The sequence below is a fragment of the Mustelus asterias genome, chromosome 24 (assembly GCF_964213995.1).
Source record: "Mustelus asterias chromosome 24, sMusAst1.hap1.1, whole genome shotgun sequence".
Lineage (NCBI taxonomy): Eukaryota > Metazoa > Chordata > Chondrichthyes > Carcharhiniformes > Triakidae > Mustelus > Mustelus asterias.
In genome coordinates, this window is record NC_135824.1 from 21294331 (window position 1) to 21321003 (window position 26673).

The following is a 26673-nucleotide window of genomic DNA, read 5'->3' on the forward strand; positions in this document are numbered from 1 at the left end:
CAGTCATTTATTCATTAGCACACAGGAGTCCCTGAATAATTTTAAAAACAAGATGAAAATGGAAAATGCTACAAACGCATAGCAGGTCATTCAGCATCTGAAAGAGAATTGAGTGAATATTTTGGGTAAGGTCCTTCATCAGAATTGGCATGGTCAGTCAGTGGAACCCCATACTGTTTTGTCAGCAATGTTTCCCCTATTTTTACTTTTTGTGTGGCCTGTTTGTTGCATTGTGTGGTACGTTGAGATTGCTGCACAGCCCCATGCACCCACGCAATTCAGTGAAACATTGCCTGCCAGACCATGTCAAATCTGTTAGAAACTCCTGTGTGAAACATAGTGAGCTTTCTCTTTCAGGCATTGGCAAACCTGCTGTATATTTCTAATACTCGTGCTTTTATTTCAGATTTCAAGCTGACTTGGTCTTTTTATCTGCGAGGGGTTTGTGTTACGATGCATATAGAGCCCTCTCTGTTTTCCTATGTGTCCAAATCCTTTACTCCAATACCATTGTGGAAGTGCTCCTGTATTTTAATACTAAATTTCAGATGTATTATTACAATGCCGCTGAACTCATTTTTGCCACATGTTACAAGTGTTAACCATAAATCTCTCTATTTTAGGACACAACTGATTATGTTGCTTATGTTGCCAAAGATCCAGTAAATCAAAGAGGTACGTAACAGCTCTTGGGATTGTCAGCAATTTCTTTTGCACATTGCATTCCAACAAATCTAATGATACTCATTCTGGCTATTACACTGTATTAGTATCCTTGAAGTATAGGCTGTCTAATTTTACAATTTTCAAACAATGATGCAGTTTGCTTTTTTTTCCACGGGATATGGAAAATAAAATACATCACCAGCATAATTAGAAAGACAGACAGTAAATTGAATGCTATGATTGTATGCAATCCTGAGTTACCCACAGCATTGATCATTGTGAATATGTCCAACTCTAATTTATTGCTTAAATATTTCATAATGTTCAATTATCTATATACCTAATGCAGAAGAAAACAATGAGCTAAATATTAATACTTGATTCCTGTCCTTGATTAACAGTGTTAATGTTGTTTAGCAATAATCGAACATTAGTGTAAAATACAATCATTTCACAGTGAGCTTATTTAAAAGTGTAGAATTTATGTGACTTTCTACTATTTGATATTCAGTCACCCCAATGTACAATTTCACAAGCAAAATCTAACCCATTTTGCATTCCTTTCCAGCCTGCCACATCCTGGAGTGCTCCAATGATTTGGCCCAAGACGTTATAAATACCATAGGAAAAGCTTTTGAACTTCGCTTCAAACAATACTTGAAGAGTTCCCCTGTTGTTATTACACCTAATGAAAGGTCAATACAGTTTAAAGTCCGACTTAATACATGTATTCGGGTGTTGCAATTTTTGCTTAAGAATTTCCAAAATGTTGATAAGTATAACAAACTAAAAAGTTCAGAAACAAGAAGATATGATGAAGTGGTTTGCAAATGCTGCTATTCTTGTATTGCAGAAGACCAGGCCTTGCAATATGGAATGTGGAAAGTGAAGAGGATCAGAACCACGGCTACTATAATGAAATCCCAGGTAAACCAGCAGCTACCGGAATCCTTCAGAGTGCAAAAGTAGAAGAGGACTCTGCAGCCTACAGTAATGATGACCAATTGAAAAAGGATGGAGACTTGCCACAGGTTAGAGATGGTTTTTGCTAAAATGTCAATGTCGGAAAATGGGCGGGAATTTCTCTGTCCTGTCTGTCACGGGAATCGTAGTGGGCAGGACTGAACATTTGGCAGACCATTTAAAGTTCAGGTGGGAATTTCCGGTCTTGGGGTTGGAAAATCCCACTCATAGAATCTCAGATTCTTTCAATTAACATTCTCATTTGAAAAAGCTGACTGTCATTTTGCAATAATTTGAAAGACTTCTGCTGATTTTTCTGGCCATTCCCACTGGCGGGGTCTTCTAATCTTGCCAATGGTGATCTCCTGCCGCGGGTTCCCTGGCGCCAGTGTACAAATAACGGGAAAACCCGTTGACAATAGCAGGATTAGAAAATCCAGCAGCTGGCCAATGGTGGGTCACCTCCACTGCCACAAAACATGCTGTGGGGGTGGGCAGAAAATCTCACCCTTTGTCTTTTGTGAATATTTATATATATAATGTATAAGCAAGGCACATATTGCAAAGAATCGTCAACATTAAACAGACTAATAGATAAAACAAAGGCAAGGCTAAAGAGCAACTTTGCCAACATGGTAATTTCACCAACCATTTAATGACTTTGAATTTAATTTAACTATCTTCCTGAGTCTTACTTTTTGTCTCAACTCTCTGGTTTCTGGACTTTCTTTTGTTCTTTTGAAGCTGTTACAGGTCATTAAGTTTATTTATTATTGTCACAAGTAGGCTTACATTAACACTGCAATGAAGTTACTGTGAAAATCCCCTTGTCGCCACATTCCATCATCTGTTCGGGTACATTGAGGGAGAATTTAGCATAGCCAATGCACCTAACCAGCACGTCTTTCGGACTGTGGGAAGAAACCGGAGCACTCGGAGGAAACCCACACAGACACTGGGAGAACATGCAGATCTGCACAGACAGTGATCCAAGCCGGGAATCGAACCCAGGTCCCTGGCACTGTGAGGCAGCAGTGCTAACCACTGTGCCACTTTGGTCATGTGCCAAATGCAATGAACAAGATTAGAGTTGTAGTCCCAGGTTTACCTCCTAGTGGAGCAGAACTTCCATTTGCCCTTCTGAAGCATATATATAACCGGAACCCTGATCCAGTTTTCTGGATATGTAGGGAGGATCATTGCCATCAAGAAGGGCCCATTACATTCTGCAAAAGGTGCAGCAAAAGATTGAAGAAGATGCCTCACTGAAGGTATCAACCAAGACAAGTATCAACCTTCAGCAGGCAAATGTTGAGGGCAGAGCTGAGGGTGGGGAGGCTGTGGCAAGTCCCATTTTTCAAAAATCTTTAAAAGTCCATGCCCTAGACTGTGGATTGAGTTCCTCCTTTCCTTATTTTGAGATTCCTGCTTCACCTTTCATATGATATGCTTGTCTGTGAGGGGCACTGAATCTGACTGGAGTATTGTTATATAGAAAGTCCTTTTATATGTTACACTTGTGTTGAAACAGTTTGCCGTTCCCTTAATATTGAATACATTGTTTTACAGAGTGCTAACCCATCATCCATCGCCATTTATGAAAATTATTCAGATTCACAGAAACAAACCATCATTATGGCAGGTATGTCATGTATCTGTCAGTTTAAAATTGTAAAATTTGGTCTACATTGCAGAATCTTGTGGAGGCGTTGGGGGCCTTGGCCCTGCCTTTTTGCATAAATGAAAGAAATTCAGCAAACAAATTACAAAATATTCATGGAATTTTAACAATGCAATGAAAGTTTAATTTGTCGTACATGCAGTATGCCACATTTGAATATAGTCATTTTCACTTTTAACCCATAGTTCCTCGGTAAAGTTCCAATGTTTCTGCTTTCTGTTGCTTGTATTCTTAAAACACAATTTCAGTTCCCTCCACTTGTAATAATGACTTCCACAGAGGTTTTGGTACTGAATCTTATACATTTCTATTTGTGGATAGAAGGGAGAGCAACGCTGGCACTAATTGTCCATCTCTAATTGACCTCGAAGGTAGTGGTGAGCCACTGCAATCCATGTGGTGAAATAAGCAGCAAATCCAGGCTTGCTTTATAAATACTCTTAATCATACACAAAATCCTGAGGGTTTTAGTCTAATACTTTGAGTCCCTTAAGCTGACAGTAGCTCTGGAAAGCGCTATTTACTTGTATGCTAACCTTCTGAGGGTGATACAGGCTACCAGTACAGAATGTTGTGAGAGACATTTTATACATACACAATGCTGCTAAAGTTAATCATTCCATTTGTATTATTTTGGCCCCCTTCACCCAGAGAGTGGTTTGCCTACTACTGTTTTTTAAATTTAGAACTTTTTGTGACTGGTAGTTTTTATTTCTAGCGGCTACTTAGAGTCATAGAGGTTTGCAGCATGGAAGCAGGCCCTTCGGCCCAACTTGTCCATGCTGCCCTTTTCTTTTAAACTGCTAAGCTAGTCCCAATTGCCCGCATTTGGCCCATATCCCGTCTAAATGCTTTTTAAAAGACAAAATTGTACCCACCTCTACTACTACATCTGGCAGCTTGTTCCAGACACTCACCACCCTCTGTGAAAAAATTGCCCCTCTGGACACTTTTGTATCTCTCCACTCTCACCTTAAATCTATGCCTGCTAGTTTTAGACTCCCCTACCTTTGGGAGAAGCTATTGACTTTCTAGCTGATCTATGCCCCTCATTATTTTATAGACCTCTATAAGATCACCCCTCAGCCTTCTACGCTCCAGAGAAAAAAGTCCCAGTCTATCAAGCCTCTCCTTATAACTCAAACCATCAAGTCCCGGTAGCTTCCTAGTAAATCTCTTCTGCACTCTTTCTAGTTTAATATATTTTCTATAATAGGGTGACCAGAATCATAGATATGTTTCAGACTCCTTAGTTGTGATTGTTTAAGGTGTGATGAAATGGGTACACACAAGGCACACAACTTTTGTTTTAAAACATATTAGTGGATCTCCTCTTGCATTGCTCATGGCTAGAGGTTTTCCAGGAATAGAGATGTTTTATGCCAAGTTGATTTATCCGGGCATTAATTTTATCTGCATATAAAGAGCTGACTTAAATTCCAAATTGCTTTAACCTTACTGTTTGGAACTCAAAAATGCAGTATCCAAGATCACTTTGCTTGTCAGAGCATAACTTTAAATGATTTTATAATAGGGTAGATGCAAGAAGGATGTTCCCATTCCAGTGTCCAGAACCAGGGGTCGCAGTCTGAGGATACAGGGTAGATGGTTTAGGACAGAGATGAGGAGAAGTTTCTTCACCCAGAGAGTGATCAGCCTATGGAATTTGCTACCACAGAAAGTAGTTGAGGCCAAAACATTGAATGTTTTCAAGACGCAGTTAGATATAGCACTTGAGACGAAGAAGATAAAAGGATATGGGGGAAGGAAGGATCGGGCTACTGAGTTTGATGATGATGTTGAATGGCAGAGCAGGCTTGAAGGGCGAATGGTTTCCTCATGTTCCTATTTTCTATATTTCTGTGTCTGTTTCTATAAAGATCCTACATAATTAATATTTCAGGCAATTCATGGACTAGATTTCCACAAACAAACAGAAACATTCTGCCAATCAAAGCCACCAGCAGATCTGATCTTTTTGATGATCCATCTTACATGAACACACAGAATACGGAGAACCCCTCCTCTTCTGCCAAGAATGGAGCACCAGGACATATCCTTGCCAATGTGCGCAAGGATGCATATGACCAAAGTAAGTTTATTCAAAGAATCTACAGCCAAAACTGAAGCTTATTGTTACACTGCTACAGATGCAAAGTTTCAGAAGCCTCTGTTATGTCTTTAAGAATAGGTTATTCATTTGAACCATTTTAGAACGTAACAGCAATGCTCACACCCCATGAAAGAATTTTTAAAAAAAATATTCAACACATTGCACTCCTTCCTTCCACCTACTATGTACAATTGACATTATCGACTTACTCAACCTCGAATAACCAAAGTCAGAGTATCTGAAGCACTCTACCTTGCTTAAAGTGTAAAAATCAAATTTTCCCTTCCCACCTTGTAAAGGTTATCGAGAGACTCAAATATTAATGCAACCCTACACTATTTATGTGTTATCAGATGCATTCCAATATAGCAGATCTCACTCCATGCAGATGTGTGCATCACCAGTAAGATCCTGGCTGAAATTTTCTGATCTTGCATGCCCCGCTACAGCTGCCAGCAAGGATGGAGAATTTAGCGCTCAGCCAAATCTCGGTTCACTGCAGTGGGACCGGAGAATCCCAGCGGGCAAGGTCAAAGAATTCCCGTTTCTATTTTTTCATTTGGGTGCCAACTAATTTCTTGCGTACTTCTAGCACTTTCAGTATCAGCACAATAGTCAATTTGGGAACGAGGCATAAATTTGATGGGAGTGAATTGACCAACTGTTCTGTGCTCCTTCCCAAGCAAAAGGAAAGTCGGGTGGGGAAACAGGTGCCAAATTTGTAACTTCCCCTTTAACACTCTCTAAATGCCCTACAGGCATTTAGAGACGCAAGGACTGATTAGGGACAGTCAGTATGGCTTTGTGAGTGGAAAATCATGTCTCACAAATTTGATTGAGTTTTCTTGAAGCGGTAACCAAGAAGGTAGATGAGAGCAGTGCAGTGAATGTTGTCTACATGGACTTTAGCAAGGCCTTTGACAAGGTACCATATGGTAGGTTGTTGCATAAGGTTAAATCTCACAGGATCCAGGGTGAGGTAGCTAAAAGGATTCAAAACTGGCTTGATGACAAGCCAGAGGGTGGTTGTAGAGGGTTGTTTTTCAAACTGAAGGCCTGTGACCAGCTGTGTGCCTCAGGGATCAGTGCTGGGTCCACTGTTATTTGTCATTTATATTAATGATTTGGATGAGAATATAGGGGGCATGGTTAGTAAATTTGCAGATAACACCAAGATTGGTGGCATAGTGGACAGTGAGGAAGGTTATCTCGGATTGCAACGGGATCTTGATCAATTGGGCCAGTGGGCTGATGAATGACAGATGGAGTTTAATTTAGATAAATGCGAGGTGATGCATTTTGGTAGATTGAACCAGGGCAGGACTTACTCAGTTAATGGTAGGGCATTGGGGAGAGTTACAGAACAAAGAGATCTAGGGGTACATGTTCATAGCTCCTTGAAAGTGGAGTCACAGGTGGACAGAGTGGTGAAGAAGGCATTCAGCATGCTTGGTTTCATTTGTCAGAACATTGAATACAGGAGTTAGGACGTCTTGTTGAAGTTGTACAAGACATTAGTAAGGCCACACTTGGAATGTTGTGTACAGTTCTGGTCACCCTATTATAGAAAGTATATTATTAAACTAGAAAGAGTGCAGGAGAGATTTACTAGGATGCTACCGGGACTTGATGATTTGAATTATAACGAGAGGCTGGATAGACTGGGACTTTTTTTTTCTGGAGCGTAGAAGGCTGAAGGGTGATCTTATAGAGGCCTATAAAATAATGAGGGGCATAGATCAACTAGATAGTCAATATCTTTTCCCAAAGGTAGGGGAGTCTAAAACTAGAGGGCATAGGTTTGAGGGGAGAGATACAAAAGGGTCCAGAGGGGCAAATTTTTTCACACGGAGGGTGGTGAGTGTCTGGAACAAGCTACCAGAGGTAGTAGTAGAGGCGGGTACAATTTTGTCTTTTAAAAAGCTTTAGACAGTTACATTGGTAAGATGGGTATAGAGGGATATGGGCCAAATGTGGGCAATTGGGGCTGGCTTAGGGGTTTAAAAAAAAAAGGGGCGACATGGACAAGTTGGGCCGAAGGGCCTGTTCTCATGCTGTAAACCTCTATGACTCCAGCTAATATTGGAATTTTCACCCTGTACTTGGATCTCTAGCATTGACACCTTATTTTCTTTTATTTGTATAACCTCTACTCATTTTTTTTAGTTCTATCTGTTAAAGCTTTCATGAAAACAGCATCCAATACTTTAGAACTTTTCATGGAATACAATGTAGCTGTAAGAACTGTAATGATGCTGCAGAATGGTCGGGTACAAGTTTGATCCCCCCGTCTGTTGAAATCCCACTCTAATTTGCTCTGAACAGAAGGCAGGTGCTACCCTACGGAGTTTTCACCAAGTTTCTAATGACCCACAATAGCTGGCCAGGAGTATTAATACCCGGTGTCACAGGATATGCAAGGCCCAGAGGGATGAGCAAAAGGGGAAAAATAGATCAATTTAACTTTTATATGGAGGAACATTTTGTTGAAAAAACACGTGTAGCTTTGGCAGTGGTATAAAAATCAGGGTTCCAATGATTCTTGAATCATGGATGCTTCGTGGTTAGAAACATTTTGGTCGGGATACTCTTGGCAGAGTATGTTCCTTGAGAATTTAGCACATGGCTGGAATCCCACTGCAATATCAATGGAACAGGCCTAATGTTGCTGATGTTGGCTGACTTTCCTGGGTTAACCTTATTTTAAATAATTTAGTTAAGGATTGCTAACGGCATTGGATCTGGGGTAGGAATTGGAAAAATGCTCATGTAGGCTTCAAGTATCTGTGGGATAGGGTGGTAACCTCTGGAAGCTGGAGAACAAATTACTTATTCTTACCCTTGTAGGGTAGCGTGATTGTAGGTAATTGCCCTGCAATTAATTACACTCCCTTAGGGACCCTTTAACTATAAAATCCTGTTTATCCTCCAAATTATGAAATGCACTTGCATTCCTAGGCTCAGCAATTGCTATGGGGAATGCAGTGTTTGATATTTTCCCCTCACAATGGATCATTTGGAATAAAGGACGGATTTCACCAATCTCATTTGCCCTGCCATCGCTGCCAGTGAGAACGGAGAATTTGGCGCTCAGCCAAAACTCCATTCACTGCAGCGGGACTGGAGAATTGCAGCCGTAGGCGATGTCTGATGTTTCTGGCAAAAGATTCACACATTCGCTTGGACATACTTAATGTCTGCTGTCATTTTCTGGCAGAAAATTCTGGAAATGGTGGCAAACCACGACGTTCAAGCAGAACATCTCCCAACCTGACCTTCTATCATTCTGCTTTGAAAATACCCAGAATCAGGTGATTAGGAACACAAAATTGGTCCTTTCAACACAATGTTGTAATTCAGTAGGTATGTTAACCTGATGGTAGTTGTCTGAAAATTTAACCTTTGCATTAACTATACAAACCTGGACTAGTTAGAACTAAAAATCAACTTTTCTATGTGAATATTTTCAATTTAAAAGGAAGGTTCTTCACTGCTTCATTAATCAATCGCAACATGTGGAGAAGGGTTAACCCCTGTAGTATTTTTCAGACATTTGAAAAACTCAAAAGTAACTCACCACCTGACTCCCCCAAACCTGTCCACCACTTACAAGCCTCAAGTCAGGAGTGTTATGGAACACTCTCCACTTGCCTGAGTGTAACTCCAACAGTCAGGAAGCTAGACACCATCCAGGACACATCAGCCTGCTTAATTGGCACCTTATTCACCATCTTCAGCATTCACTCCTCCACCACCAACACAGTGGCAGCTGTGTGTACTATCTACAAGATGCCCTGCGCGGCATGAATTCACCAAGGCATCTTTGACAGCATCTTATAAACCTGTGACCTTTACCACCTCGCAGGACAAGGGCAGCAGATGCATAGGAACACCACCATCTGCAAGTTCTCCACCAAGCCACTCACCATCCTGACTTGGAACTATATAATCGTTCCTTCATCGTCACTGCGTCAAAATCTTGCTAACAGCACTGTGGGTGTACTTGCACCACATGGGCTGCAATGGTTCAACAAGGCAACTCATCACCACCTTTTCGAGGGCAGTAGAGGATGAGCAATAAATGCTGGCCTAACCAGGAATGCCCTCACCCAGTGGAAGAATTTTTTAAAAGCCCCTGACAAAATCTGAAAGCGCAACACAAACGTACAATTGCAACTGAACTACTCAGTTACAAATGTTGCATTTAAAGTTGAAGTTGATGCTCAAAGGAAGAATGATGCATTATCCAGCTTACATTTCTCACTGTTCTTTGAATTGTGATGAATGAACAGAGAGGTTCTTGTTCAACAGGGAGAGACAAATATGGCAGGGATGTTTAATCAGTATTTTATTGCCTCAGTTTTTATGGAGGAAGCTGAATGTAGGACTGTAGGATTACCTGGGGTAGATGGTAACCAACTATACATCTTGATGTTGTTCTATCCTCTCCTTTTTTAAACACCTTTTACAATCTGCACGTTTCCTAGAACTCTTACGTTTTCTCTCATTTGATCCCCTAAACCAGCTAAGATTTGTAACTTTTCCCATCTCTAAGAACTCCCTCAACGTAGTTTAAAAATTGTTTATTTGCCTTCACTCTCCTGTTTACCCTTACAGAGCTGACTTCCTTGCCCTTACCCTGACATCCCACAACCCCAGTCAGATGCCCGATATTGCTCTAAAGCACCACGACTATGACACAATTCTGAATACCACGGTTTAAGTAGTGTATTCGTTTGACAGATGCTCAGAATACTACAATAGATCCCACTCCAACCAGTGCATTTCATGTCCCAATGCAAGCATAAGGCAGATGGGGAGCAGCAGCCTACGTGGAGGGAAAGGTATGGATTGCTCATGGGTGGCTGGGGAAGCAGATTGAGCTGAATGCTGGGGTGTACATATGGGAGGGATAATGCTTTTAATGACTGGGTTTCTAGTAATTCTGGATATCCATGTAACCCACAGCAATAAGTTAGCCTTCCATGACCAAAGTGACTTACAATTAATAATTGAATCACAGATGTTCAATTAAGTATACTCCCAATTCTCATTTTCTACTTGGTGCACAAGCATTAGAGGACAACGAAGTGGGGTCACATTTGCTGACTTCTTCACGGTATTTGGAAATTTATTAAATTGTACAACTTACAACAAAAGGACTGCATCATAGTTACAGACCAAATGAACTTTTCTATGAAGGAGAATAGAAGATTAAAAATGCTGCAGTGACTTGTCTATGGGTTTGTCCTTGTGATGTATGACTATCCCCACAGGAAGTAACTATCACATTTCTAATGAACTATGTTAATAGAACCCCCTGCTCTGCAGGGTCCAGATGGAAATTAAGACATTAAATTAGATCATCAGCTCAGTGCAGATGAAGCATCTCATTTACAAGCGAGGGTTTGCTGAAACCTCCAAACTGGAAACCAGCCATTCCTGATTTTCAATCATTAGCAGTGCAGCATTTTTGTTTTATCTGCTACGTTTATATAAAAAAAACAAAAGTTAACAAGTAAGGCAAACTAAATCTATGCACTGCACTGTGGCAAATAAGCAATACAATGTTTTTTTCCTGAAAGTTGGGTTTACCTGTAATATGATTTTATGTCAATTGTCTTCTGTTAATTTTCAGCTAATTAACCAACATATGGTTCTAACAGATGAGCACATTAGCTGACAGTGCCTCTGCTCTTGGCCCACTAGTTTAACTTTGAAATGCAACTTGAGATGTGTAGCCTATGGTCCATAGTAATGTCAGGAATAAGGACCACTTTTCTGTTTAAGAAGCATCAAAAGAACATATTTATAGGGCGCGTAAGAAATAGGAATAGGCCATTCAGCCCTGCAAGCCTGCTAGATCTGATTGTGGCTTTAACTCCACTTGTCCGCCTGTCCGCCCATAACTCTTGGCTCCCAACTCAGATTTAAATATATTGTCACAAGGCAATGTCTCTTTAGTTTTGGAGATGTGATTCTTCAACTTTCAACTCGCTGGAAATTTTGGAATTTGAAACGAGACGGAACAAACTGCTTAAAAATGTAAAGCCACATTCCAAGGTGAAGGTGAGAAACAAACAAGTCACCCATGGGTGAGTGTGAAGAGAGAGACATTTCCTATAATCCAGACACCCATTAAAACTTGCAACTGTCTAAGGAATAGACATTAAAAATGCAAAATACTGGGTATTGAAACAAAGGTTGTCACAGACACACGCAAAGCCGCTTTTAAAAAAATACATAATGGGTGAGGTATTTCAAGACAAGGCTACCTAGCCACCTCAGAGATTGCAAATGGCACAGGTGGTATCAAGAAAGTCCTCTGCAGAGGAATCAGGCTGAAGGCTTCACTTTCTCACTCTCAATCTGTCTCTCTCTCTCTTGTTTGGAATAAGTACGTCACTTGGTTCAAGAAGCCAACTCCACCAGACATCTACCAGCGAAAATCATCTGCATTTGAGCTCATCCAAGCTGAGCTCATCCAAGAAGCCAGTTAACCTAAATTGGCCATAGCGTTTAAAATCCATGCCTCAAGGACAATCAAAGGACACTCAACCATATATTTTGTTACCTTTTTTATTGGACTCTAACTCCCCTCACTTCTGATACCAGTGTGTGTGCGCACTTGTGTGTATGTTTGAATGGTTGCACGAGGGGCTAATGCTTCATGGCAAATTTTATTATTTTTTTTAGATTTAGTGGTTAATAAATTTGTTTTCTTTGACTCAAGTAAACTACTTGATTGGCTCCTTAATGCTCATAGTTTAAAGAGTTAAATGCATTCTGATTTTGAAAAAGCTCATGCAAAAGAAACTTAAACTTTTGTGACCAGCTAAGGAGGTGGAAAGGGAGGAACAGTTCACCCGTCTCACCTTGCTATAACACTATTCAATGACCCAGCCTCCACTGCTCTCTGGGGTAGATCAATCACTGTTGTCACTCAGTACCGATCTTCATTGAAATCACAAAGGTTAAAGTTTCAAACTTGAGAAACTAGAATGCACACTTATTTTCATATGTGCCTATATGAAGCTTCTGGTTCTGATTTAGGGGAAAAATAATCTTCAGGGCATGCTACTTGCAGTTCCATTGAATTACTAAAGTAATAATAACGTAACTATCAAAGCTCAACTAAAGTGTTCTGAACTCTTATGTAGCAACAATTATCTGAACAGTCTTCAGAGACATTTGGTAGCAGATTTAGGACACATTAGATTGCGAGTTTGTAACATTAAACATAAAAATGGGCTTTCATGTATTGAATAATGCTTTAACATAAAATTAACATCTCAAAATTGATATGCTTAAAACATTACAGAACAATCCCTTCACTATATTAGATTAAAAATAATTGTTTGTGTGCTTTGCTGAAGGCTCAATGGACCAGATAGTATGGGACACAGCTGTAAGACTTGCAAAGTTCCCAGATATACTTGCTGGTCTGTGCTGAGTTAGCCTAACACAACAACGCATTACTGGAGATGCTTTAGTTGCTGTTGGGCATCCTTGGGTTGGGAAGGGTAAACACAGCTATAGCTGTCATCCTGATCACTGACCTGTTACTGTGTCAGGTGAGGCCACAATCAGACTTGGCTTTAATCTCCAGTCTTGCCCGCCATTGCTAAAGGTCCTAAAATGTCACTACCCAGGCTTACACCTGGAAAATGCTTTTTTTGTATTGGGGTTCCAAAGAGTTGATGGCACATGGGGAATTATGTGCCACCACAGAAAAGTAGACAAAATTGGAAAAGGAACATTAAAAGTACTGCGGTGATGAAATATAATGTAATTCTAGATACATTCAAAGACTAATGTTTGATGTATGTGATGCATGCTACTTGTCCTCTGCCTATGTTTGTCTTTATATTAAATCTTCTTGTTCAGTTTTTTTTGTCTTTAAGTGTGACTACACAGTATAATTTTTCGAACTGTGATTCTGTGACCATAGAACACGCAGATGTTGCTCAGAGCAGTGCGACAGTCAACAACCCCACAGTTGTCCCATTGCCTACTACCCTGTCTTCCATGAGAGAGCAGCTGATAAAGGAAATCTGGTACCGTGGAAGGATGAGCAGACAGGAAGCTGAGAGGCTGCTGATAAAAGATGGTGACTTTCTGGTGCGGGAAAGCATGACCACACCAGAACAATATGTCCTGACTGGGCTGCAGGGTGGACAAGCTAAGCACTTGCTACTAGTGGACCCTGAAGGCATGGTAAGATTTAGGATGCAGAAGCAACTTGCATTTTTTTGAATTTTTTTAAAAAACACTTTTTCTTGATCCATTTCATTTTCGAAAATTAACCATTGCAGAGGTTTTATTGAGTAAACATATTTACTAAATTCTATTAAGGAAATATTGCTCTATCATGCAAAAAATGAAATATTTTGAATTTAAATGCAAGTTAATTTGTCATAGAAATCATAGAAACCCTACAGTGTAGAAAGAGGCCATTCGGCCCATCGAGTCTGCACCGACCACAATCCCACCCAGGCCCTACCCCCATATCCCTACATATTTTACCCACTAATCCCTCTAACCTACGCATCTCAGGACACTAAGGGGCAATTTTAGCATGGCCAATCAACCTAACCCGCACATCTTTGGACTGTGGGAGGAAACCGGAGCACCCGGAGGAAACCCACGCAGACACGAGGAGAATGTGCAAACTCCACACAGACAGTGACCCAAGCCGGGATTCGAACCCAGGTCCCTGGAGCTGTGAAGCAGCAGTGCTAACCACTGTGCTACCGTGCCGCCCCATAATTGTCATTATGAATTGTGAATTTCTTGCTAATTCCTAGCCAGCATTGTTGATGAAGGAAACCACTTAGCCTTTTGCATAACTGCAGTAAAAGGACCATGCACACAGTACACATGTGTTTTCAATAATAGGTTAGTCCTGTTCCTGTAGCTATGACGATCTCAATCTAAACTCATACCTCTAATTGTTTTTTAAAGTTTTTAATCAAAGTTTGCTTTTTTTTAACTACTGTTTCAATTATTATATCATTGCTGGCTATCTCTCTGTCTGTCCTTGGTTATGTCACAGCTGATGTGAGGGAACTTGGGGAAATAAATAGTGATGTCTTGAGGAGTGTATATAATACAGAGAAGGAGGTGCTGGAAGTCTTAAAGCGCATCAAGGTAGATAAATCCCCGGGACCTGATGAAGTGTCCCCCCGGACATTGTGGGAGGGTAGGGAGGAAATTGCGGGTCCCCCAACCGAGACATTTGAATCATGGATAGTCACGGGTGAGGTGCCTGAAGATTGGAGAGTGGCAAATGTTGTGCCTTTGTTTAAAAAGGGCTGCAGGGAAAAGCCTGGGAACTACAGGCCAGTGAACCTCACATCTGTGGTGGGTAAATTGTTGGAAGGTATTTTGAAAGACAGGATGTACAGGCATTTAGAGACACAAGGACTGATTAGGGACAGTCAGCATGGCTTTGTGAGTGGAAAATCAGGTCTGTCAAATTTGATTGAGTTTTTTTTTGAAGGGGTAACCAAGAAGGTAGATGAGAGCAGTGCAGTGGATGTTGTCTACATGGACTTTAGCAAGGCCTTTGACAAGGTACCGCATGGTAGGTTGTTGCATAAGGTTAAATCTCACGGGATTCAGGGTGAGGTATCTAAATGGATACAAAATTGGCTTCTTGACAGAAGCCGGAGGGTGGTTGTAGAGAGTTGTTTTTCAAACTGGAGGCCTGTGACCAGCGGTGTGCCTCAGGGATCAGTGCTGGGTCCACTATTATTTGTCATTTATATTAATGATTTGGATGAGAGGCATGGTTAGTAAGTTTGCAGATGACACTAAGATTGGTGGCACAGTGGATAGTGAAGAAAGTTATCTCCAATTGCAACGGGATCTTGATCAATTGGGCCAGTGGGCTGACGAATGGCAAATGGAGTTTAAGGCAGCACGGTAGCACAGTGGTTAGCACTGCTGCTTCACAGCTCCAGGGACCTGGGTTCGATTCCCGGCTTGGGTCACTGTCTGTGTGGAGTTTGCACATTCTCCCCGTGTCTGTGTGGGTTTCCTCCGGGTGCTCCGGTTTCCTCCCACAGTCCAAAGATGTGCGGGTTAGGTTGATTGGCTATGCTAAAATTGCCCCTTAGTGTCCTGAATGTGTAGGTTAGAGGGGTTAGTGGGTAAAATATGTAGGGATATGGGGGTAGGGCCTGGGTGGGATTGTGGTCGGTGCAGACTCGATGGGCCGAATGGCCTCTTTCTGTACTGTAGGGTTTCTATGATTCTTCTATGAAATGCGAGGTGATGCATTTTGGTAGATTGAACCAGGGCAGGACTTACTCAGTTAATGGTAGGGCGTTGGGGAGAGTTACAGAACAAAGAGATCATAGATACCCTACAGTGCAGAAAGAGGCCATTTGGCCCATCGAGTCTGTACCGACCACAATCCCACTCAGGCCCTACCCCCATATCGCAGATTATGGGGTACATGTTCATAGCTCCTTGAAAGTGGAGGCACAGGTGGACAGAGTGGTGAAGAAGGCATTCGGCATGCTTGGTTTCATCGGTCAGAACATTGAATACAGGAGTTGGAATGTCTCGTTGAAGTTGTACAAAACATTGGTAAGACCACATTTGGAATACTGTGTGCAATTCTGGTCACCCTATTATAGAAAGGATATTATTAAACTAGAAAGAGTGCAGAAAAGATTTACTAGGATATTACCGGGACTTGATGGATTAAGTTATAAGGAGAGGCTGGATAGACTGGGACTTTTTTCTCTGGAGCGTAGGAGGCTGAGGGGTGATCTTATAGAGGTCTATAATGAGGGGCACAGATCAGCTATTAGTCAATATCTGTTCCCAAAGGTAAGGGAGTCTAAAATTAGAGGGCATAGGTTTAAGGTGAGAGGGGAGAGATACAAAAGTGTCCAGAGGGGCAATTTTCTCACACAGAGGGCGGTGAGTGTCTGGAACAAGCTGCCAGAGGTAGTAGTAGAGGCGGGTACAATTTTGTCTTTTAAAAAGCATTTAGATAGTTACATGGGTAAGATGGGTATAGAGGGATATGGGCCAAATGTGGGCAATTGGGATTAGCTTATGAGTTTTTTTTTAAAAAAGGGTGGCATAGACAAGTTGGGCCGAAGGGCCTGTTTCCATGCTGTAAACCTCTATGACTCTAAATGCTGAGCTGCCCAAATCCCAAAGAGAAAATTGAAACAGCTGCCAAAACAGTTTTTGCAATTTCTACAGTTTGAGAGATTCTGAAATCATGGAAATGATGTCCCCCAACCACTTGGATGATTTTATAGTAAAGTAAATGTTTATGAGCAAACTAACAAAATTACACTTAAACACAAGAATGGCTTCATTCAGTAAACAATAAAATCATAGAATTCCTACAGTGCAGAAGGAGGCCATTTGGCCCATTGAGCCTGCACCTGTAACCCCACAAATTTACCCTGCTCATTCCCCTGACATGAAGCAATTTAGCATGGCCAGTCAACCCAACCCGCACATCTTTAGAGTGTGGGGGGAAGCCGGAGCACCTGGAGGAAACCCATGCAGACACAGGGAGAATGTGCAGACTCTGCACAGACAGTGAGCCGAGGCCAGAATTGAACCTTTTCTTTGTTCTTTGGCTTTTAGCTGAAAGCCAGGGCAGATGGTGACAAGCAGGTAGAAGGGGAACATCTCAGCTTTGCTGGAAGAAAAACCATACAATGAAATAATGATCAAGAAAATGAATGCCAGAAATTTAAAGGGCAGCTACTTCAGGAAACCAGAGAAATGAAAGGGAGTTTCCAGTAAGCCTTAAGTTAAAGGGACAAAGATGAGCTAGGAAGAAACTGAGTACTGTTCATTCAAGTCGCAGAATTGAAAAGAAACTGGCTAGTGAGAAGTAAAAAAAGATACTTGAAATGGTTCCAAGCTTTGTGATACCTTACTACGGTTTGAGAGGCTAATTGAAATAATTGTGGTTCAATCGGTGGCTGAATGTTGGAATTTGTGTGGGTAAAAGCAGTCAAGATAAAGAAATCTTAAAGGGGTCGGTGTAAAACCTGGAGTGGATTTGCTGATAGAAGTGGAAAAGAAGCTTGGTTGAAAAGAGTTCTTTGGAAAATGTGGAGTCGATTTTGGAATGCAAACTGCTAAGTGAAAGTATTATTATAGGAGAATATTTTAAAGCGTGTTTTGGGAATGATATGACCATCATCTGGGAGTATTCTGAGGACAAATTCTCAGACACTAGCTTGGCTTCAGAGTGGAGTGTGTGTTTGACCACAGTCGACCTGTGTGATTTTTTTTAAAAAAGGACTTTTGTGCCAGTGAGACCATTGTAGTTTCAAATGTACTTAGTCATCTGTGTTAATCTTAAAACTTGTGTGCACTTGTTAAGCTAAGGGAGAGTAGAGGAATATTGTATTATAATTCATTTTCTCAAGTTTAATAAATGTTTTTTTTCTTGTTGTTAAAACTAATTAGTGGTCCTGTGACTCTGTTCCTCCACGTTTGGGGGGGGAAAAAAAGTAAAAGTTGCAGTCTTTTAAGCCAGGGTTCCATTCTGGGATCTTCCTGTCTAATTATAACGTCAACTGGGATTGTAATAGTCTATTTTACTCCCTGCCACGTGCACTTTTCACTGTTTGAAATACTGAACCAAGTCTAAGGCGTGAGAATTTCAGGAACCAGTTTGTCATAAGTTATGCATGTGACTGCTTGAGAAGTTGATTTCTTTTTAATGTTGATTTGTTCTCCATATGTCTCTCCATATATTAAGACTAATGGACAAGTTTTTTTTTAAATCAAAGAGCTTTTTTTACCAAATGGTTTAATTTATTGGATATTGCTCTAGTATTTAATGACCTGACTTGTCAGATCAATGATTTGAATGGATAAGTTGACATAGGATTCCAGTTGCCTGCAATGCTTGAGTTAGGTTGGATCAGTTGAGAAGGAACCATTAGTGGGAGTTTGCTAAGATTGGGGTTATGAATGGAAGTCAAGTTGTTTTAAGGTTAGACAGATACTGTTGGGGTCTGGGTTGCGTGTCTCTAAGTCTACTCCAATTGCTGCCAAATTAAAGTTTGTCAACCAACTTCCAAAGAGAAGTGTTGTTTTCCTGTTGGTTTAATTTTGTGTTTTCTAAATCTAAAGGACAATTAACATTCTTTCTCATTTCTAGGGGGGGGGGGTTCTTTAATTATTTTCTCCCACAATTTCTTTCCACCCTCAAATTAATAAAAATACAATTATTTTAAAAAGTCCCAAAGTAATATATTTTAACAAGAAATGCTATATGAATATATTTTTTCAGTCCTTGGAAGTATCTGACACATTCAATAAATCTAACTTACAAATGTTTAGGCTAACCTATATAAATATTTAATATTACATGTTAGCCCATTCCTGTAGAGGGCCTCCTCTATATATTCTGTTGTTGGTACTTTTAAAAAGTGTATTGCATTACAAAATAATTCACTTTTTTTGCATTTCTATTGTATTATTTCCCAACTTATTCCTTTTCTTTTTTTCCCACCATAATTACAGCTTCCTGATGGTTTGCTGTATAACTATGTTGACCAACCTGGCACTAATTGATACATACTAGAAGGTCCTAGATTTTGTCCCAAGCCAGTGCTGAGTTTGCTTATCTCGGCTGGGAGTGCCTTTGGTGCACTGCAATTGATTTCAGCACCTTGGCCCATGAAGGGGAAAAAAAAATCATCCAAGGTTCCCATTCCTGATCTTTACCTGGTGATCCCCAGTGGAAGGTCTGTCTTTGCTGGGTTAAGCTGTGGAAACCTCCAGTGGCAAATATCCTGCTGGCATTTACTGACGATAGTTTAAGTTGGCCAATTAGACAAAGTATTTAAAAGTGTTTCAAACCCATGGGACCTTACCCGAGCAGTAGGGACTTCGAGGGAAAATTGTCAGACAAAAAACAGGCATTTCTCTATTTAATATAAAATGCTGGATAAACTCAGCAAGTCTGGCAGCATATGTGGAATGAGAAACAGACTTAACATTTTGAGTCCATATGACTCTTCTACAGGACTGTTCCTTTGGTCGAATTTTAAACTGTTTTATTTTGTTCCAATTATGCTGTTCAATGTAGTCTTGTGCTGACAGAGCTCAAGGCAAAATACTTGCAGCAGTGAGAACTCTATTCTGCAGTTTGAAAATAATTAAAGGCATCAGTGAATAGGTCATAAGCAGTGAGAAAATTATTATAGGATGAAACAGAAATTATTGCCAAATGTAGATAGATATCATAGGGACCGGAGAAATGGTTGCAGACAGCAAAGAAATATCTCCAAGTATAGAGAAAATAGGAATTCTGGTTCTTGCCTGTTTTGCTTCCTTTTTTTAAATTCATTTATGGGATATGGGTCAGCATTTATTGCCCATCCAAAATTGACCTTGAACCGAGTTCACATTGCTGTGGACCCAGAGTTACATGTAGGCCAGTCCAGGTAAGATTTCTTTCCCTAAAGGGCATTTGTGAATTAGATGAGTTTTTACAACACTCAACCATGGTCCAGATTTTTACTAAATTGAAATTTTACCATCTGCTGTGGTGGGATTCGAACCCAAGATGCCAGATCATTACCCTGGGTCTCCGGACTTCAGTGACAATACCATTATGCCTCCTGTGTGTGTAGTAATATAGGTGTTTGTTGTTTCCTTCACAGAGTCTACTGGGAGTGGGGGGGGAAAGAAGTCCAATCGTAGTTAATTATTGAATATAGTTCATACTGACAGCTGTCAATTGAGCTAATATGCCTACTTATCCTATGACGCCCAGTCCAATTGTTATCAGTATTGATATTATTGTTTTTAATTATCTAAACATGGAACACTGCATTTTACATCCTTTGCACTGCATAATTTGTTGCTTTAATGAAAACTAAAATGTATCCTTAAATTTCATTCAGTTTATTTACAAGTGTTTTGTCTTCCTGTTTTTTCTGTAAAGGTGCGAACAAAGGACCGGGTATTTGATAGTGTCAGTCATTTGATCAGCTGTCATGTGGACAACCAGCTGCCAATCATCTCATCAGGAAATGAAATTTATCTTAAAAGAGCTGTCTAAAACAAACAGTAAGGAACTTGGACAAAGGAGTTTGCTTTTAAATATAGCCATTTGCACTTGCCAGGATATTTCAGAAAGCTGTCTTATTTGTGAGAAAACAGACTGCGAGGTTCCTTTCAAGAAATTAAAAATGTAAAAAAAAATTGTAGGCTGCAATGGTCACAATCACTTTGCACTTCTGACTTGAAGTATTTGCTATAAGAAAGTAATAACTTAAATGTGTCAGTGTATATAATGATATTTTAGGAATATAAATCAAGAAATAACAACAAAGTGTAATCACATCTACAGTGTGAATGTTTGTTTTCTTTATTTCTAAGCACAAATGGCATTGAGCACATGCAAAAGCCAATCCTAATGAACTGCAGACCATAAAAATGTGCCTTGATTTTAAAGAGATATTACAGAAAATGAAGAAGCTTTTTTTTCCAAATGGTTTAATTTGCTGTATACGGGTCTGCTGTTTGTTTGAAACCTGTTTCACTGCCTTTACATCAGAATGCTAGGAAGCAAAAACCTTTAGGAAATGGAATGGAGTTTAGTAATACTTTGCTTTGTGCCAATACAGTTTGCATTTTTGAGTACCAATTCCCTTATTGCTTTGAAAAGCACTTTACCAATACAGGGCTTTACTTTTTTCCTTTTTGAGGTGTTAAAAGATTTATCACAAATGTATTATACACACACACACACACACACGTACATATGTGTATTTGCATATTTGTATATGCATATTAAATAAATCAGTTAAATATTTCTAATGAAAAATTGTTTTTTCACATTCGAGTTATGTTATTTACTAGTGTACTGAAGCCGTTAGGAAAACAAACTGTGCAGGATCAGACAAAACGTTTTGTAAATAATAAATAGTGAATAATTTTGGATATGGCTTGTTAATTCTATACGTGTATTGCCTGCTGTATATTGTGAAGGGTAACAAAGAGAAAGTTAGAATTCCAGAAGCAGAATAATATTTTTAATATTTTGGCTGAATTTCCATGCTGAAGTACAATATGACAGTTATTTTCATCCTTTATCAAAGCATGGCACGATTATAAGATTTATTTTATTGTTTCTCTCCCATGTTTGCCACCGTCTGACTTAGTGCCAGACTTCAAAGAACGGATACAAGATATTTCTGTTGCATGATAACTCCATTTAATTGAAACAGTTTATTAAAGCAAATCAGTTCATTAAGTATTTTTAAAGTTGAAAGATTTAAATGATGCATGACTTCTAATGCAGTATCATTTGTAAATAATTTTGTGCAGCTCTGCTGTATAAAATAAAAGGTTATTTTATTCACTGCTACCTAATAATGCTTCGTGTTTTTTTACAATGGGATGCACTGAATAGTATGCAGTCTTTTAATTATTCAACCACTCGAGTGCCTATTTATATATCTTAAATTTTAACTTTCACTTTATAATATTAAAGAAATTGTAGAGTAAGAAGTCTCACAACACCAGGTTAAAGTCCAACAGATTTATTTGGTTTCACGAGTTTTCGGAGCGCTGCTCCTTCATTAGGTGAGTGTGTGACACACCTGATGAAGGAGCAGCACTCCGAAAGCTCGTGATACCAAATAAATCTGTTGGACTTTAACCTGATGTTGTGAGATTTCTTACTGTGCCCACCCCAGTCCAACGCCAGCATCTCCACATCAAAGAAATTGTAAATGGACCAATGCCATGTATATATTAGAACACAGTTAGTTCCAAATTCCAATTTTTATGATAGATTGCATGGCAAGTTTAATGTTAAATGCTTAACCAAAATGCAATTGATCCTCTAAAATAATCCCAAATGATGCTCATGAATACAATTAATATGAAATGCTGCTTTGAGCCTTTAATGTTGTGATGAGTCATCTTCTGAAACTGCAGTAAGCTATCTTCACAGAATCACATTTTGAAAATACTTTTCTTCCGTATTTCTCAACAATGCGTCTCCCTCTGGTGGGAAAAAATATACATTTTTGCAGCTTGCACTATTGTTCATTGACCATAACTTCCTCCTAGTGGTGGAAAGCCATGAGTTGCTGGAAATAGGAGAATTCCTTGTGAACTTAAATGCGTTGAAAAATCCTGATTGAACTCCTGATTCGGGCAACAGTCTTCAGCCTGCAGTGAGACAGCCTCTGCAGGTCCCAGCACTGTGAGGGAGGTTAGACCATACCTCCTTATGATGGGGCCAGATTGGGAATGTCCATTGAGATCATGCTTTGAAACAGCAGTTTCAAATTGAAGGCAGAGAGATCAAAAGGATTTCCTGCTACTATAAAGGTATGTTGAAGCTTTTTCCTTTCTTTTGTGTAATTTTATTTTTATGATTGGACATTATTCAATATTTATCAGTGAACATAGGTTTTGTTATTTTAAATCTGTGAAACTACTATATAAATCTGCACTATATAACTTTCTACATGGCATGCTTAAAAGTATTGGTATGTAAATTTAGAATATGACAAATAAAAATTCAGTCATGAAGATGAGAAGTCAGAACTTCATGGACGACCAGCTGGATACCTTACTGCAACAGGGTGAACAGAGGAGAGTTCATATTCCAGGCTGTGGGAAGTCTAAGCCATCTACAAAACTTCAATGGCTTGGAAGCAGGTTGTGAACATTCTCACAGCAAACTGTCGTGCCTAGGACAGCTGATCAGTGCTGGAAGAAACATGATTTAACACATTCAGCCAGGGTATATATATACCTTAATACATAAAGTAATTGCTAAAACTTAAAATCCTAGTTTCAAACTATAAAAGTTAAAGGGAGTAATGGTTGTTCAGCTTACTCGGGGCAATCTTACAGGCTCATCACGCCAGTTGATCAGTGTGACAAGCCAGTAAGATCGCAAGAGAGACAAAAACATGGTTTCTTGTCTCTAGCGACCTTACTGGCCCTGATCTACCAGCGAAATCAGCCCCGTGCCAAAATACTTATTTTAATATCATTAGTGAGCCCGGGACAGAATGGTCTGGGTTCACTTGGCTTAGCAGCCTCGCTGGTGATGGTCCTCACCGGCAAGGATCATGTATGGTCCCCAGCAACAGGGACCTGACACGATGGCCTCACAGGTGGACCGGAGGCCATTGAGGCCGGCTGGGTGGTCAGGGGTGGGGAGGCAGTGCCAATTTTGCACTGCCAGTCTGGCACCCTGGCAGTGCCACTGGGCACCAAGCAGTGCCAAGGGGCAGGGCCTAATGGGATGGGGTGGAGCCATGATGGGGCAGGACAATGACGGGGAGGTGGAGTACTCTGCAACGGGCATTAGCCGGGATGGTGATCGGCTGGGGGGGGGGGGGGGGCGGGGTGTATTGGGGCGGCGATTGGCCGGTGGCAGGGTATTGGGGCAGCGATCGACCGAGAGCACTATTAGGGCATTGATTGGCCAGGGAGGCCTACGATTGGGTGGGGATGTCCTTGGGAAGGGGCATATCTGGGGGGGGGCGAAGAGAGTGACAGATTTCTGTAGTCTGTGTACACTTGTACACACAACACTGAGAGATCAAGGCGCATGTGTAATACCACCCTTCGCAATCAGCAGCTAGCTTCCCGGTGAGAATAGACTCGGTCCACTCCCCCTACTGGCGTGAATCACATTTTGCTTCTTTTTGCACTAATGCCATACATTTCTGTTCGACAGCTCGCCCAAACAATGTGTATATTCTCTCCCGTTTTCACATTCATTCGGCACTTAGAATTTTTTGGTAAGATAGCCCCCTCAGTATTTGATGTGTCAGTAACATTGAGTTTGCTATGAAGTAGTCCATTCAATGTAAGTAAAACTGTCTCCTTGTTAATGTTCTGAGACGTCATAAAACGCTGTTTACCATAGAGATAGTTCAGCTCTGGTCAAAAGTGTTAGAATGGAAAAGGTCCACTAGGGCACAAGCTTTCAGCTGTCTCTAGAAGTTTTAAATGTGTTTCAGGACATAATAAAAAGATTGTTAAAAGACATTTATCTGTGGGGTTTTTTTGCTTTGTGTTGTTTACCAGTGTATTTATGCCTTCATTTAAACATTTCCCTGTTCAAATATGTTGTTTACTTCTATTATGTTATCCTGTTATAATTATCCTGTATTGAATGTTGTGTTTTGATGTTGCAATAAGACATTTTCTAGCATTTATAAAGTTTAGTAAAAAAGTTTATTAGCAAAAATATTGTTTTAAATCCAAAATGTTGATACCATATTAACATTTAACTCAAGCAGCTGCAGTATGACATTTGGAATAAGAACTACCTCAGCTTTTCCAAATTTTTGGCAATAAAGTATATCTTTGTTCTTTACCACAATGGTCCTGTTGCCTTATTTTTGTAAATAGGGAGGAAGGGAAAGTAATGATGGAGGGAGGGAAGCCAGCTGCTGACTGTGAGAGGCACTATTGCCTTTATCTCTCCGTATACTGTGTACAAGTGTACACAAAACACTGAAAGATCTGTCCTTCCCTGGCCAATCGCTGTCTTGATATTCCCCATCACCCGCTGATTCCCGTTTGTTTCCCTGAAGACCTTGCCCCGTGCCTTGGCACTACCTGGTGCCCAGTGGGCAGTGCCCCCACCCCCACACATCCCTAACCACCCGGGAGGCCTCAATGGCCACTGGCCCTACCAATGAGGCTGTTAAGGCAAGTAAGCCCGGATGATTCCGTCCCAGGCACACTAAAAATATTTTAATTCTGATTTAAATATTATAATCAGCCTCGAGCTGGCTTCACAGTGCCGGTAGTATTGTGAGAGGTGAGAAATGGGCATGAACCTGGTTTTTTGCGCCTCTCTCGATCTTACTGGCTCACCACGCCGATCGACCAGCAAGATGAGCCGGTGAGATCGTCTCTTATCTTTCTTTCATTTTTAGTGCATTTTAAACATCTCTTGCAAAAGATTAGCCCACCTATAGAATCTCTCTATGTCTCCTGCCTCCGTTTGCTGCAGCTAGAATATAAAAAACTGAGTAAATGAGCAGGCATACTTACCTAACATCGGGGCAAGCAGGCAAAGTTAGCGCTTTCCCATTACTTTTCATCAAACTGCTTCAGCGCTATGCTTCCGTGCAGACACTTTAACAAAAATCCAGTTGGAAGATTAAATGTGGCGCACTTTTACGGCACAGATTCGTGCATCAGGCCTTCTACATAGTCCTGATGTGTATTGGCAGCATGCGATCTATGCATGCCTGGAAGTTTCACGTTAGTTTTGGGCCAACGCTACATTACTGAAACCATGCTTTGCAAATAAAGTATTGCAATACGTAGGAAATCTGAAGGGATAGACAACACCCTGCACAACTTTAGACTTGCTGTGCAATTGAGGTTTCAACAGAGGTTGATGTTTATGAAAAGAAATTTCACTTTGATGAAATGCAAACAGGATTTAAATCAATGCAAGCCCATGTTGGTTGACCAGCACACATTTTGTTGACTGTGCTTAAATTTATTCTTGTCTTGAATTTGATACAGGTTTTTTTTCTGGATGCTGTCAATACAAAATGCTTCATTTCCCCAACCCTATTGGCTTGACAACAGGACATTCTTGGCAGTCGAGTGTGGTTTCGATGCAAACAGCGGGGACGATTCTCCCAGTCCACTGCGCTGCTCTAGCAGTGCAGCGGGCCGGGGAAGACATAAATGGAGGCTGTTTAGCGGGCACCCCGCTGGGCAGCACCGGCCTCTGGGGCCCAGATTTCCGGTGGTACGTAGCTGATTGGAATACTGAAATTCTGATTTAAATTTTATTAGCAGGCCTGGGACTGAAGTCTCCAGGCCCTCTTGCCTCTCCATCCCGCACCACCCCTCCCCACCCTGCCAGGAGTGGTTCACTCCAGCAGAGTTTCCAAGAGCTCCCCACTATCAGGGAGCTGGCAGACCGACTCTGCTGGAATGAAGAGGGGGCCATGGAGGCCCCAGGAGGTTGGGGATAAGGGAGGGTGCCCCCTGGGTATTGCTAGCCTGGCCTGCTGGCACTGCCCAAGGGGCAAAGTGACAATGCCCAGGGGGCACCTTGGCACTGTCCACTGTATTGGGGGGGGGGGGAATCTATGGGGGGGGGGAGATCATTGAGAGTGGGGGGGGTCCCGCTGCCACTCTGCAATCGGTTTGTGGGCAGAAGGAGGGAAGAGGCTGATCAGGGCTGGCCATCGCCGTGGGGGAGGTTGCTGCCAGGGGCTGGGGACTA

General features: G+C 40.9%; 1 protein-coding gene across 3 annotated transcripts in view; it reads left to right on the top strand.

The window, feature by feature from the left end:
- The window catches only part of LOC144511260 (SHC-transforming protein 1-like), a 110523-nt gene extending 88716 nt beyond the window's left edge, over positions 1-21807 (top strand). For 2 of the 3 annotated variants that reach the window (XM_078241402.1, XM_078241400.1), the window contains 7 exons: positions 624-675; positions 1235-1361; positions 1520-1697; positions 3199-3271; positions 5214-5402; positions 13375-13640; positions 20377-21807. In XM_078241402.1, the coding sequence (XP_078097528.1) occupies positions 624-675; positions 1235-1361; positions 1520-1697; positions 3199-3271; positions 5214-5402; positions 13375-13640; positions 20377-20493 (1002 nt within the window). In that variant the 3' untranslated portion in view covers positions 20494-21807. The remainder of the gene's footprint in view (positions 1-623; positions 676-1234; positions 1362-1519; positions 1698-3198; positions 3272-5213; positions 5403-13374; positions 13641-20376) is intronic. The other variant, XM_078241401.1, reaches the window with a different exon arrangement.
- The last annotated feature ends 4866 nt before the right edge of the window (positions 21808-26673 follow it).